Source organism: Mytilus californianus, unplaced genomic scaffold (genome assembly GCF_021869535.1).
Source record: "Mytilus californianus isolate M0D057914Y unplaced genomic scaffold, xbMytCali1.0.p SCAF_5, whole genome shotgun sequence".
In the NCBI taxonomy this organism is placed as follows: domain Eukaryota; kingdom Metazoa; phylum Mollusca; class Bivalvia; order Mytilida; family Mytilidae; genus Mytilus; species Mytilus californianus.
The window spans coordinates 59,249,684-59,265,598 of NW_026262701.1; the positions used below are offsets into that span (position 1 = coordinate 59,249,684).

Sequence of the window (15,915 nt, forward strand, 5' to 3'; positions counted from 1 at the left end):
CAAAGGAAACCATGTCATAAATCATGATATTTCATATGTAAAATTAGATAGATACTAAAGAGCAATGAAATGCTAAATTTGAAATGGACAGACAACACAATGGCAAAAGGATTAAAAGACAAAAAAGTCCACTAAACACTATATTATAGACATTTAAATATTGAACCAATCTTATCAAAAGCAGGGATGAACTCGGGTAAATTATGAAATAAATTCATAATGGAACAAATATAAGGGTTGTCATTTTCCTGAGTTGGTACAGACCAGGAAAGAATTTGCTTTAACACAGAAGTAGCCTTTTCACAGTTTCACTAGTATGTCTGTATTTAGATTGTACTACTTGAACCTAACTTGAAACAGTAGTTATTAATTTTTACTTAAACATAATATTTATCTTTTTATCATCATGATCATGTGACTTTTTGTCATATTATGGCATATGTAAGTTGACATGATAGTTGAATTATAGATTTTAACTTCCAGTGGCAAATATAAGATGTATTTCAAGGAAGAGAACATTTTTGTGTGATTTGAAATTTATGTGCGCCAATCCAAGTCTTTGCTCATTTTTGTCTTGCCTCAGGTAAGCCGAAAAAAGCCAGACTTATGCATGCTGATTTCATCAGCTTCAACAATGTATTAGTTTGTGATTACGTCAGTTTAAGGGGAACCACTAGTGGAAGGTCAATGATATTTGGTATGCAGTTTTATTAGCATTTCCAAATTTCATTTCTCAGTCATAGTCTATGGAATTGGAAAATTTTTCATGGTTTACATAAGTTTGTTTCAACAGTTTTAAGGGAACCACTTATATTTAGTCAGGGGTATTTGGTGTGCAGTTTTATAACATTAGCATTTCTCATTTCCACTCAGAGGTTATTTGGCCCTGCACCTAGAGTCATGGTTCATTGACTTTGAATGGTTGCATAGTTTATATGTTTAAAGTATTTTCATTTTAATTTCATTATTTGCATTATACTATCAAAATTACATAAAGATGAGACATATCTCTGTGTTTTTTTTTCAAACTTTTATATTTAGCCAAGTTTTTGGGTTAGAGAATTTACATGACTGATTGTTTTTGAATGGTGGCATCATAGAAATAGATAAGAGACATTTACCAATTTGCTTGTTGTGGGATGCCTAATCATCATAACTCCAATGTGGTTAAACAGGAGTAAGACAGAACAGAAAATGTTACTAGTGAAACCTTCAAGAGCTGATTTTACCCTCTGTTTTTTGGTAGGGTTTGTGTTGCTCAACCTTTAGTTTTCTCTGTAGTGTTTTGTGGACTTTTGTTTGTTTTAAGTTGCATTTCTTCGAATTATGGTTTGTGAATGCCCCTTGGTATCTTCCTTTTTTTTGGGGGGGGGGGGGGGGAGGGAAAGTGTACCACTGTTCTTCTACATCATCTTTTTTTATCCCAGTTTTACCTTATTGTTGAGGCAGTACTGGTATCAAAATGACCATAAAGCCTTATTCTAAGAACGGTTTTCAAGGGCAAATACCACAAAAACATTTTCAGCATGTCCAAAAGTAGTTACAAAAGTGGATATTAAAATTTCTGACATGAAATGAAAAACTGCAGTAAAAAAAGACCTTAAATACTGTAAGAAATTACATTAACAAGACCATAATAAAAAAAAAAATTCTTTTACAATAATTACAGGCTACTTGCACTTTATAACATGTCTATAGTAGGATTAAATTGTAGTTCCCATGGCATATATTATTAAGTTAGGAAATCTGACAATGAAACTATCTAAAAAAAATAACGGAAACACTTGTCAGAAATGGACAAGTTCCACATAATGGCCGCTAGGTATAAATGAATTATTTCTATAATCAAACAAAGCTGCCACTTTTAAACTGTGTGTACATCAAATTTAATATTGTGTGGTGGCAAATTATCACACATAAATGTGTATGTGGTGTTCCATGATTGGAAGGACATACATGAAAAAGAAATAGAAGAAAGAAAAAAAACAATTGTACCCTTCAAAGATAGATATTTCTTTGATGTAAAAACATATTATTTACATCATAAAAATATGTATAGTGCAAATGTTATTTTTTTTCATTTTATAACTCAAGCAGGTGTCAAAGATTGCAAATATAACTAAAAATATGTGTAGAAATATTATGGTACAAAATGTAATATTTAATTTAGCACTTTTATACGACTGGGTTTCAATTATGTTCCTGCTATTGTTTGTGAGCTCACCACTAGACATGGGACCAGATTGAACTAAATTTGGAATGGGATTTTCCAGCAGACACTGGGTAGCGTTAGTTTTACTTTGAGGAATGCAGTTTACACGAGTTCTTCGACGAATGTCATTGTTGTGTTAGACTAAATACACATTTACTTACATGGTAAACACAATATCGAGTTAATGCTTCATAACAAAATGCTTTAAAAAACGGGGAGAACATTTTGATTTATTACAGTCTAAGAACAAGAAAATCCTCATAATTTTTTTTTACAAAAGCGAAAGTTATCAGGTCTTGTTTTCTTAAAGAGGCCTATATCTGTTATTTTATTGTGTAGGGTATTTTTAAAAGAAACAAATGCCTGTTTTTTACTGGCTCAGGTGATATAATTACAGATTAATTAATTACAAGGTTAAACATTGCCATAAACTATGAACCCAGACTACAATACACCTTATTGCTATTTAGTTCATCCGGGAAAACAAGTCTTCTTCTGAATACGGGACTAGACTCCTAGGTAGGAGTGTAAAACTTCCCGGAACTTGTGTGCTATGTACATATGGACTTAATTAAAATTAATATAATAAAGAAAAATAGTTTACAATAACATATATACATTATGTACAGTGGCTTGGTAGTTTAATAAGTTGTTGTGGGACCTTCAAATGTTAGAGTGGATATGCCACTTTTGAAGGATTCCAGGGTGTCAGACATACCTATTGCTTCAGGTAGTGAATTCCAATCAGAAATAGTGTGAGGGTAGAATGAAAATTTGAAGAAGTCTTTATTGGTATGACGTTGGCGTTGTAGTCGTCGTCGTCGATGTCCGTCGTCGTCCGAAGACACATTGGTTTTCGCACTATAACTTTAGTTTATGAGAATGGATCTCTATGAAATTTTACCATAAGATTAAATACCTTAAAAGGAAGGTTGGGATTGATTTTGGGGGTTATGGTACCAACAGTTCAGAAATTAGGGGCCAAAAAGGGGCCAAAAATAAGCATTTTCTAGTTTCCAGACAATAACTTGTTGAACGGTGTATGTATCTCTCTGAAATTATACCACAAGTTTCCATACCACAAAGGGATGGTTAGGATTTGCTTTGGGGGGGTTATGGCTCAAACCGTTTAGGAATTAGGGGCAAAAAAGGGGGAAAAACAAGGTTGTCCTGGTTAATGGACAAATACTTTAGTTCAAAACACAATTTAAGGTAGCACAATACAAAAGCAACTAAATTTTATCAAAATTTCATTTTCGGCTGTTTTTGTTACTTCTTAATATTCAAAAACCACAGAAGAAAAAATTATTTACATATCTTGCAGTGTTAATGAGTTTTGATGATAATTAGTTTTATAAACAAATGCACGTGTCTGACTGATACAAGATAAGAACATGTGGGCAGTACTATGTGGTTAATTAATAGAATCATTTGATAGCTTTACAACCACTGGCCAGCAATGAAAATAACAGTTATGAAAAAAGAGGTGGATTAGGGATTTATGGAAAAATGAAAGATAATGAATTCCAAATAAAAATACATTTCTGTATTGGAGATGTCAGGAGAAAAAACAAAACAACTATTCGGAGCTATAAAAGAGGGAATCAAAATATAAATATACAGATATTAAACAAATATAATTGTACAACAATAAATGTTGCTGGTGTTTATACTAGAATTTCTTGAGGAGAATGTTTAAATATGAATTCTTTTTAAAAGAAAATACAAATTAAATACCTCATTTTCAAACTGCAAAAAATGAAAAAAATCTACTTTGTGTAAAACACCATATTGTCATTGTATACAATTATAATTCTAAAAATCCCCCATAAGGATCCTCTAGACTGACCAACTGATCATTTTGTGTACACATGCATAACTTACTTTTTGTAACAGTGCAAAAAACAAAAGATATAATTTTATGTACTAAAAGAATAAAATCCATATTGAAAAAAGTAAATGCAATGTGTAATTAAACTTCTGAGATCATTAATAGTAAAGGTTTATCATGGTGGGCGGAGTTTTGACCATATCAGTAGCAACTGACTTACAGCAAGGTCAATAATGATATAACATCTCCCGCCAGATCTGATTGTTGACGCATAGGGTGTGCATTTTCTTTATATATTTAGAATTGCAGAATTGGAATGCTTTCTTACTGGTCAAAACCTAATTGATTTATGATTAAAGGCCAATCCTGAAGTATTCCCATGATACTATATTGAAGTTAAAGGGGTACAAGTAGGAAAATCCTTATTTATTCAATTGTGACACATTCATTTTTGTCATGAAAATGTAGTTTTAAATAAAATTAGCTCCTAGATGGGTGCCTCTATATGCTTGATTTTCACACATGTTGTTCCTTGACCAGTTATCTTCAAAAGGATGTCTCAGATTTCCAATAACATCAATAGAACAAATTTTATATCCAATTTAATTTGGAGATCTCTTATGAATTGAGGTTGCAAACTTCATTGAAGGTTAATGAGAGAATGAAATACAATAGGAAAAATCTGAGACACCCTTTTGGAGGTCAAACTGTGTTGCACAAGAATCTATGAAATATTTTGGGATGGTATGAATAACAAAGAAGCTAATTTCATTCAAGTGTGGACATCACAATATAGCAACTAATTACATAATATTAATTATGTAATAATCATGTCATAATGAAATAATCACCATTTGAAAGATTAATCTTTCTTCTTTCTTTTGGTACCTCATTTATAAAATTTAAAGCTGGATGAAAGAAATTACATCAGTTTAAAGTTGTCTGATTGGGGGTGAAAAAATCTTTGTATTGTGCTACCTTAAAGCAGTGTAAGGGAGATAAATCAAATACATCATTTGAATTACCTCCCTTACACTGCTTTTAAATTATGTATAAAGTAATGATTAATGAACAATTAAGACAATAAAAACAGTGTAAGGGAGGTAATCCAAATACAATGTTTTGATTACTTCCCTTACACTGCTTTAAAATTATGTTTAAAGAAATGCATATTTATAAAGGAAGACCAGTAAAAATATCTGCAAATGTTGCATCTTTTTTTTATACAAAAAAATCCATATGAAAGATTTGACACCATATTTTAAATTCTATTATAAAATAGATTAAATTAGCACTATGGTAAATTTAATTGGGTAATTATGGTTGCAAACTCCATTGGAAATTTGAATTGAGATTATGACCATATCTTGAGGGAAAGAGTTTTTTGGGGGAAAAAGAGGGGGGGGGGGGTAAAAGAAATTGTGGGGGTCAATTTTTTCTCATTTCAGATTTCAGAAATTAAAAAGAATTATTCTTCAAATATTTTTTTTTTTCAAATTTCAAATATTGAAAAATTTCAAGAAGTATTCTTTTAATTGCACAGTATGGCGCATTAGATTTGTAAAATCTTTGACCACATTTATTTATTTGTTATACCGAATCTGACCGTGTATTTAGATTTTTAATTTTGGGTCCAGTTTTCAAATTAGTCTTCATTAAGGTCCAAAGGGTCCAAAATTAAATTTAGTTTGATTTTAACAAACATTGAATATATGGGGTTCTTTGATATGCTGAATCTGAACATGTATTTAGATTTTTGATTTTGGGCCCAGTTTTCAAGTTGGTCCAAATTGGGGTCCAAAATTAAACTTTTTGTTTGATTTCAACAAAAATTGAATGTATGGGGTTCTTTGATATGCTGAATGTAACCATTTATTTAGATTTTTTATTTGTGGGCCCCGCTATCAAATTGGTTCATATTGAGGTCAAAAGGGTCCAAAATTAAACTTTGTTTGATTTCATCAAAAATTGAATTATTGGGGTTCTTTGATATGCCAAATCTAACCGTGTATTTAGATTTTTAATTTTGGGTCCCGTTTTTTAAATTGGTCTACATTAAGGTCCAAAGGGTCCAAAATTAAACTTAGTTTGATTTTAACAAAAATTGAATTCTTGGGGTTCTTTGATATGCTGAATCTAAACATGTGTTTAGATTTTTGATTATGGGCCCAGTTTTCAAGTTGGTCCAAGTTGGGGTCCAAAATTAAACTTTGTTTGATTTCAACAATACATGTAATTGAATATATGGGGTTCTTTGATATGCTGAATCTAACCATGTATTTTGATTTTTGGGCCCCGTTATCAAATTGGTCCACATGGAAGTCAAAAGGGTCCAAAATTAAACTTTGTTTGATTTCATCAAAAATTGAGTTCTTTGGATTCTTTGATATGCTGAATCTAACCATGTATTTAGATTTGGATATTGGACCATAATAGGAACATTAAAATTTTTTAAGTTCTTAGACCACATTCATTCTGTGTCAGAAACCTATGCTGTGTCAAATATTTAATCACAATCCAAATTCAGTGCTGTATCAAGCTTGAATGTTGTGTCCATACTTGCCCCAACTGTTCAGGGTTCGACCTGTGCGGTCGTATCAAGCTGCGCCCAGCAGAGCATTTTATTAACCTTAGGTGTGCAGTTTTTAAGTTTCTACGAAGAAAACCTAAGGTTTTATTTGCCTTACAGGTTATATTGTTTATGTGTGTTCCCCAGTCAAGATCATGGCTTATAGTTACACCTAAATATATACTGTCTTTTACTGATTCTAAAACATGATTGTGCAATGTATAATCAAAAGCGGAAGGGTTAATTTTTTTAGAGATATGTATTACGTAACACTTTTCAGGATTAAAATTCATTTGCCAGTCCTCTTCCCATTATACTAAACTATATAAATCTTTTTGAAGTAATTGTGCATCAGAATTATTATTTACATTTCTATACAAATAACAGTTCCATAGACAACTTCCTGTTTAGGTCAAGTGGAACAAAACAAAGATCATCAGCAGTGAGCTGTGGTAGGAAAAAGTTTGGAAAATGGACATTTTAAAATTTTAATAGTTTAAGTACCAATTTTTAAAAGCCAAATTAAAGTCATTGAAAATGCTTTTTTTATGTGATTACGATGGTTTAAACATGTCTCTATGAAAAGTTTGACGCACAATCGGTGTTTGAACAAGGCCCCAGATAGCCTCAACTGGTTTGAAAAGTTGTGTAATATTAGAACTCATCCTCTATAAATTGAACTATTACGGTATCCAAAATGAAACACTAAACTGGGTCTCTGCCTTCTTAAATGATAGAACACAAACAGTTGTCCTGGTTGGAGAGTCATCTGACCTGGCTCCAGTCACCTCAGGAGTCCCTCAAGGCACAGTTCTGGGCCCAGTATTATTCTTGGTATACATTAATGACCTACCAGAATTCTTATCATCCAGTAAGCTCAGACTGTTTGCCGATCATCTACAAAACCATAAAATCTCAAAGTGACTGTGATGCACTACAGTTAGATTTAGATGCAGCTGCTAGGTGGGAGCAAGACTGGTTGATGGCTTTCCATCCAGACAAATGCACAGTACTTACAGCCTCACAAAAGAAAAAACAGTTTAAACATGACTTTATCCTCCACAATCACAAACTTGAACTGGTCTCTTCAGCTAAATGTCTGGGCATTACACTACAAGCAAACTTAAAATGGTCAAAACATACAGACAGTGAGACTAATCTATAGCTAATGGCAACAAATCTTTGGGCTTCCTAAAAAGAAACTTAAAAACATGTTGGAACATCAAAACTCAGGCATATCTGGTGCTAGTTCGACCAAAACTGGAATATTCATGTTCAGTATGGGACCCTCACACAGTTGAACAAACTTCTAAAATCGAGATGGTCCAAAGACGATCTGCCAGATATGTCTGTAACAGGTACCATAACATCAGTATAGTCCTACAGACATGATAAACTCATTAAACTGGCATACACTACAAGAAAGAAGACTATGCACAAGATTGACAATGTTCTACAAAAAACTACATCAAATCGTAGCAATCCCATCTGCTATTCTCATACCATCAGACAGTAGAACCCGAAAAAATAATAATTTCACTTTCAGACACATTTCAACCAAAAAAGATACATATAAATTTTCATTTTTTCCATATACCATAACTCGGTGGAGTTTACTGCCAATCCATACAGTCGCTGTCACTACAGTCAACACTTTAAGAGAATAGCTCACACCAGCTGTTCTCCACAAATTCATTTAATTTATTATTAGCCTATGTACATAGTTTTAATCACAATTTTAAAATATTTATGAACTCCAAATTCATTCTCAATTATTTTTGTGTTCTTGTAAATATATATATATAGGCCAGGCTGCGCACAACAGTAAATAATCTTCAGATCAATGAAGGACTACTGAAAACCTAAAGAAGAAGATCCGGATAGGAATAAATAGCAATAAGGTGTATATCAACCAAGAGTGACTTTCTACAGTCTTAAATAATTGTCAATTAGGAAAATTCCACCATTTTTGCACTGTTTGAAAAAAAGAACTAATCTATCCCCAGTTATTATAAATCTTTTTCAATCACATGTAATATAAGGAAACTATTGGAACACAACATGAAACATTATGAAAAATTCAAAAAATAAAATTTGATAAACATGATAAATGTTATTCATGTCTGGGCAAACTCCATTGAGAACTGGCAATATGATTGCAAAAGAAACAACTATCTCATACCTGCCAACTTTGCAAAATCTCCATGGGGGATTTTAAGAGCAAGAGGACCTAATGCTCCTCTTGTATTGTCATAAGTGTTCTTATCTACAACTATATTGTTTGAATGAGTATATATGTGCTTAAATACCCTTTTAACTCATTTTTTGAGGTCTTCAGTTTATATTATAAAGAATTTCAAAATTCAAGTCAACACCTCTCATGGGGGATATCCCCCATAAATTGGGATAGTTGGCAGTCTGCTATCTAAAAGAAAAAGAAGTATCCAACATAGACCAAAGGACAAGATCATTTGATGTAAACAACTATAGGTTACTATACAGCCTTCAAAAATGAGTAAAACCCATTTTAGTGTATAAAATATAAAAAGCCCCAGAATGAAAAAAATGTAAAACAATGGAAAGAGAAAACTGATGGCCTGATTTACACTACAACAATAAACAAACAGACTTGATTATTATTTATAACTTGTAACCCAAAACAAGTACACATGTTAATGTGCCTGATATAATTGTAATAATTATTTCAAAGGTGTATACTGTAAATTCAGAAATTATTATGAGGTTTATATTAATGCGAATGGGTGAGAATAGCAATAATAAGAACTTGCTTTCTTATATATGATACATATAGCTATATGAAGATATTCCTGAAATAGCAATAATAAATCTCACATTTTTGTCCAATCTTCAAAAATCGCAATAATAAATGCACGCAATAATTTCTCAATTTACAGTATTCAAATGATATTAAAAAATAACTTATAGAAGGAACATTTGTGTCATTATTTTTAAAGTAACCTATTATCTATATGCTCCTCTCAATTTTGATTAATTCCTTATATTATGTAATAAAATAATGTAAAAATTCATAAAACTTCATGTAAAAATAACTTGTAATAGTAATACCCCTGACTGATAAGGGGTCATGTTCAGATGACCTTTTTGGCAAAATTTTAATCAGCAAATTTTTTTGCGTGACATGTATGGAGCATTTTGATTACAATTACCGGTATATGCAAATGTATGAAGAAAATAAATACAGGATAAATGTCAACGAGAACACCAAATAAAACAATATTTTTCAGTAAATTGTTTAAAGCAATTGGATCACAATTTTTGAACATGAATTATCAACTTTCAATTTATTATATATAAAACGGACAAATTAATGGTATTCAATGGTTAGAACATATAGAATTTCCAGACTATATCCTGAGATATTATGCAGAAATCCAACACTGCTTCTGTTAAGGTTCATAGAAAAACATACCAAAACTATTTGAAAGCAAAAACTTTATTGGATGCTGAATGGTCATCATTCAGATCATGACCCCTTATGGGATGTCATCAGATCCTTACAGGAGCAACAAGCGAATCTAATGGATTCAAGTGAGAGATCTGCCTTTAATTAGGTTGGTCTTTTATCTTATTATGTCTGACCAGAAGTGCATCGTATGTAATGTTGTATAGATATTTAACATTTTCAGAATTTTTAAACTACACATTTAGTACCATGGCAACACAAAAAGTAGAAGTACCAGTAATACCCAGAAATCAGTTTATGTTAGAAGAGTTCCCAATTGGGAGAGGAGGATTTGGCACAGTTTTTCGAGGTCAACATACAAAGCTAGGCTTGGTGGCTGTAAAAACTCTAATTGATACAGGTCTCCTTCCACAAAAGTAAGCATACATGATAATGATGATAGCATACCATTTGCCCATATGTTATGATATCAATATTAGTTTATGATTTAAAGTGAATAATGAAATATGACTATTTTAAAACCATTCAGTACTATATATTCTTTTTGATTTGAAGTCATTTCTAAGTTATTGAAAAATGGAATATGGCTTAAATGTTGATTGGTTGATTGATTGATTGATTGATTGTTGGTTGCTTAACATCCAATGGCAAATATTTCATGCATGTTCAGGATGATTTAAATATTGACATGATTGAAGTATATGAATGAACTGTGATGTTAAATATATGTCAATGAGATACACCAACTCGAAAACCAACTAAACATAAAAAGACATTTAGAGGACATAATTACCGATCTACATAGAGTGGATGTTTTAGTTGGGCTATACAGATTTTCATTCAAACTGTTTTTCAGTCTTAATTGTATTTTTTTAATGTCAATTTACTTTTTTTATCCATTTTCAAATTAAAGGAAAAATAACTTGCGTTTTCAAAATGTTGGAACTGTAAGGCAAGTTTATTGCAGCAATCTACTCAGTGATTGAAATATTGTTTTTTATTTAAAATAAATTTTATGCTTTAAATGTTTTGGATAATATAAATACATGTACAAGTATTTAAACTCAAACATTAGAAAACATTAATCTATACTCATAAGTATAGCACACCGTATATATGTATATTCATATCACTATATTTCCCTTTGACATTGCATGGAAATTGTTTGTAAAAGAAAACCAACATAGTTTCCAGACTAGAAGATATTTCATATCAAATTTGAAATAAATGCAATTTAAAGAAAATATATTTCATTTGAAAAAATAATTTTCATTATAACTTTGCAAACAGAATTTGAATTAATTATCATTTTTTAATACATTTGTTCACAGAGAAATATGTTAATAAATTCGGAACAGATATGATTTAAAAAAATTAATTCTAAAAAACTTAAAATTTCCAGGCATTTAAGAGCATTACGGAATGAAGCAGAAAGACTAAGAACTGTTTGTCAGCATCCATGTATTCTAAACTTGCATGGCATTATCACTGAAAAAGACAATTATTCTCTTGTGTTGGAATACATGCCATTAGGGAGTGCAAATGAATTCCGTAAAGATTTCACCGTCCAGTGGCCGTTAATTGTCCAGATTATCCGTGATGTAATTGATGGGATGACATTTCTACACGGCCATAATCCAATTATTCTTCATCTTGATTTAAAGGCTGATAATATCTTATTGGATAAAGGTGTCAGAGCTAAGGTAAATACAATACCAAATGTGGTTGCAATTTTAGTCTGGAATTAGCATGCCTTATGCTATCAAGTGATAATATAAGACTAGCTTGCATTCATTTTTATTTTGGTGGCCTTGAGCTGTTTTCTGCTCTTTGGTCGAGTTGTTGTCTCTTTGACACATTTCCCGTTTCCATTCTCAATTCTGTTCTGTCGGATTTCACTTCTGTGAGAAAAAATGTACTGAAATTATAGTTCCTTGATTTTCTAGATCTAGATCATAAATAAGATATATAAATGATAAGCATGCAATAAGTCAGAACTCTACAATAACATTCTTTCTACTTCTCCTCTTTTTGCCCTTAGATTCAATATTGAAATGTATATGATATTTGTCACTACATATTTACAAGAAAAATTTTAAATACAGATTCACTTTCAATATTGTGTCCGTTTTTCAAGATTATGAATTGCACTTAAAAAACATTATTTTTTACAAATTTAGATATCAGATTTTGGTCTGTCTGAATGGAAGACTATTACAATGACTGTTACAAGAGGTGAAGGAGGAGGTCAAAGTTCAGCTAGAAGATGTACTGTTTCACATGTACCTCCAGAGGTATGGAGTAATGTCAACCTGCCATCTGATAGATACTATGACATTTATAGTTTTGGTATCATTATCTGGGAGTTACTATCAGGAGAATTCCCTTACAAAGGTAATGATGCTGATATAATCATATGATATTGGAAATTTATTAAATGTGAAAAATGTTTGCAATAAACATACATTGATATGAATAAAAGGAAATGTGGAGTACACATATATTCATCAATAAGACAGCACCCAATGGGTAGATTACCGGTAATTTCAATTATAGTATAGAAGATAATAAAAGTAAAAAAAAAAATTGTTGTACATTGGAAGTAAAATTTACACATGTACTACAACATAAAAATGTAGTTTTAATTGTATTTTGAAATAAAACTGATAACAGGTATGTGCCTCCAAAACCAATTGAGGTTATACTATGCTGTCAAATCTGATACTTGATATATTAATTTTTGTATAGCTATTATATTATCAATGTAATTGAGATGGTGATGAAATAATTGTTTATGAATGGAGAATGTACTGTGGTCCACAGTAAATTCATTTATTTTCGTGGGAACCAATTTTCATGGATGGAGGAAGACTCATATTTTCATTGATATTTGATTTCGTGGATTCGACAAAATCTACACACAAGCATAAAGGAAATGTTTATTTCATTGACCTTTTAAATATGTGGTTTTCCTTTTGCCATGAATTCCATGAAAACTGATCTCTAAGGAGTTATAATGAATTCACAGTACTTAATTTTTGGGCAGTTTATCTATATATTATCAGCAATCAGTAAAAATTATAATTCAATTACAGAACCAATTTAAGAATTAAAGTAATTAGAATTATTTTGAAGCAGTTCATTTATGTTATGTTGATGAGTGAAAGGCAGAGTTAAGACATCAATAAACTCTGTAAAATAACCTTTATTCCTTTCGATAACAAATAAAATACATTAAAATTTATGTTGAGATAAAAAAAAATCCTCAACACTTACAGAACTATTTATCAATACTGATGATGTCATGAAATAGGTCATACATGTATAAATTGTCAGTTGCTGTCATGCTCACCATTAAAATAAGATGTAACATATAAAGGAGTTGGTTCACTAACTCATAATTTTGGCCTTAAAAATCTTGAAAATTTTAAACTGCGATAATGTTAAAATTTGATGAAAACATATGTTAAAATTTCCAATTGTTTAACATTTTTAAGTTAAAAAAAGAATTTCACCAAATATGTCATTAGTGACGTATTCGTGATGTCATAAATGTAGGTGACTTTCCTAAAAACCTGATTTTTGGCATAATTTTGCATAATTTATGACAGTTTTCTGGAAAATTAACAGTGGTGCCAACCCTCACCCACAAATATTTTTACTGAAATATTCTTTACATACCGTATTCTTTACTTTGCAATAAAAATGTCAATGGGCAAGGAGTGGCGCCACATCAAATTATGAAAAAAATTCAGAAAGGTGACAAATATCCGAAAAATACCTGAAAATGAAATCTTTTCCTTATAAAAATAACACAGATATACAATTTTTCTTTTTACACTCTCAAAAATAAAAAATTAAGCAAAACATACAAATATGATTTACTCAAACAATTGAAATTTTGAAAAATACACCTCTTCAGGGCCATTTATTAGGATCACTGGCTTGTACTCCTTTGAAATTATTGACACATTAAATTTCTTGTTTCAAAATTCCAATAGGGAAGATATCTTACGTTATTGTAATAAATAAACCATTTTTATGCCCCCGCTGTAGTGGAGGGGGCATTAAGTTTTACCCTTGTCCGTCTGTACATCTATACGTCCCAAAATTGGTTTCCGTTCTCTAACTTTAGTTTGCCTCAACCAAATGTTATGAAACTTATACACAATGTTATTACCACAAAACACAGATCAATTTGGAATTTTGGTGGCTTCACTTTTATCGTTCCAGAATAATGCTCCTTTACAAATGGAAAAATTGCCAAATTTTTCGTTTCCGTTCTCTAACTTTAGTTTACCTCAACCAAATGTTATGAAACTTATACACAATGCTTATTACCACAAAACACAGATCAACTTTGGATTTTGGTGGCGTCACTTTTACTGTTCTAGAGTAATGCCTCTTTACAAATGGAAAAATTGCTGAATTTTTCATTTCCGTTCTCTAACTTGAGTTTGCCTCAACCAAATATTATGAAACTTATACACAATGCTTATTACCACAAAACACAGATCAAATTTGAATTTTGGTGGTGTTACTTTTACTGTTTTAGAGTTAAACATTGCAACGTTCATATTGTGGTAGTGATAAGTAAAATGTACCGAGGGGTTGTCCAATTAAGGAACATAATGGAAAAAATGCCCTTCACAAATGGAAAAAAATGTTGAATTTTTCATTTCCGTTCTCTAACTTAAGTTTGGCTCAACTAAATGTTATGAAACGTATACACAATGCTTATTACAACAAAACTCGGATCAAGTACAAATTTGGGTAGCGTCACTTTTACAGTTCTTGAGTTTTGTCCCTTTTTAACGTTATATGCAAGCGGGGCATCATCTGTGTCCCATGGACACATTCCCTATTTATTTATTTCAATAACAAAAATTTTTCATTTTTCAGCTGCTGCAGAAGAACTGATTAGATCTGCTGTATTGAGTGGTCAGAGACCAGATTTCATCCAAATTCCAAAAGACTGTCCGATGTTCCTCACAAAAATGATGACAAGATGCTGGCATCAGAAACCTACACAAAGACCTGCTTTTAAAGGTAGTATTTGTGAATGGTTGAAGAAGGATTTGAAACTTTACATTCAAATCTGATGACCTGGTCAACCTAATATGACTGCAACCACTGTAAATACAAATGTATAACATAGAGCGTAACAGTTTGAAGATCAGAGTCATATAAGTGTTTAAAATTTTTTGAATTTGGTTCTTTGTCAGAATTATATGGGATGCTAAATTGTACCTATCAAATATCACCTACATTAGTACAAGTAGGACAAAAATAGACTGGATTTGGATTTAAATTTTATTCTTTGATGTGATGGATTTTTCAGATGAGTTTCACCAAATAGTTTCTTTATGCCCCCACCATAGCGAAGGGGGCATTAAGTTTTACCCTTGTCTGTCTGTACGTCTAGCTCTGTACCTCCGTCCGTACGTTCCAAAGTTTTTTCCATTCTCTAACTTTAGCTTGCCTCAACCAAATGTTATGAAACTTATACACAATGCTTATTACCACAAAACACAGATCAAGTTTGAATTTTGGTGGCGTCACTTTAACCTTTCTAGAGTTATGCCCCTTTACAAATGGAAAAATTGCTGAATTTTTTGTTTCGGTTCTCTAACTTTAGTTTGCCTAAACTAAATGTTATGAAACTTATACACAATGCTTATTACCACAAAATACAGATCAAGTTTGGATTTTGGTGGTGTCACTTTAACCGTTCCAGAGTTATGCTCGTTTACAAATGAAAAAATTGCTGAATTTTTGGTTTCTGTTCTCCAACTTAAGTTTACCTCAACCAAATGTCATGAAACTTATACACAATGCTTATTACCACAAAATACAGG

General features: G+C 31.4%; 1 protein-coding gene across 4 annotated transcripts in view; it reads left to right on the forward strand.

Moving 5' to 3' along the window:
• Window positions 1-2,233: 2,233 nt before the first annotated feature.
• Window positions 2,234-15,915, forward strand: part of LOC127701137 (uncharacterized) — a 54,599-nt gene continuing 40,917 nt past the window's right edge. For 3 of the 4 annotated variants that reach the window (XM_052204934.1, XM_052204935.1, XM_052204937.1), the window contains exons 1-5: window positions 2,239-2,376; window positions 10,281-10,473; window positions 11,460-11,760; window positions 12,238-12,451; window positions 14,960-15,106. In XM_052204934.1, the coding sequence (XP_052060894.1) occupies window positions 10,307-10,473; window positions 11,460-11,760; window positions 12,238-12,451; window positions 14,960-15,106 (829 nt within the window). In that variant the 5' untranslated portion in view covers window positions 2,239-2,376; window positions 10,281-10,306. Of the gene's footprint in view, window positions 2,377-10,280; window positions 10,474-11,459; window positions 11,761-12,237; window positions 12,452-14,959; window positions 15,107-15,915 lie in introns of all 4 variants that reach the window. The other variant, XM_052204938.1, reaches the window with a different exon arrangement.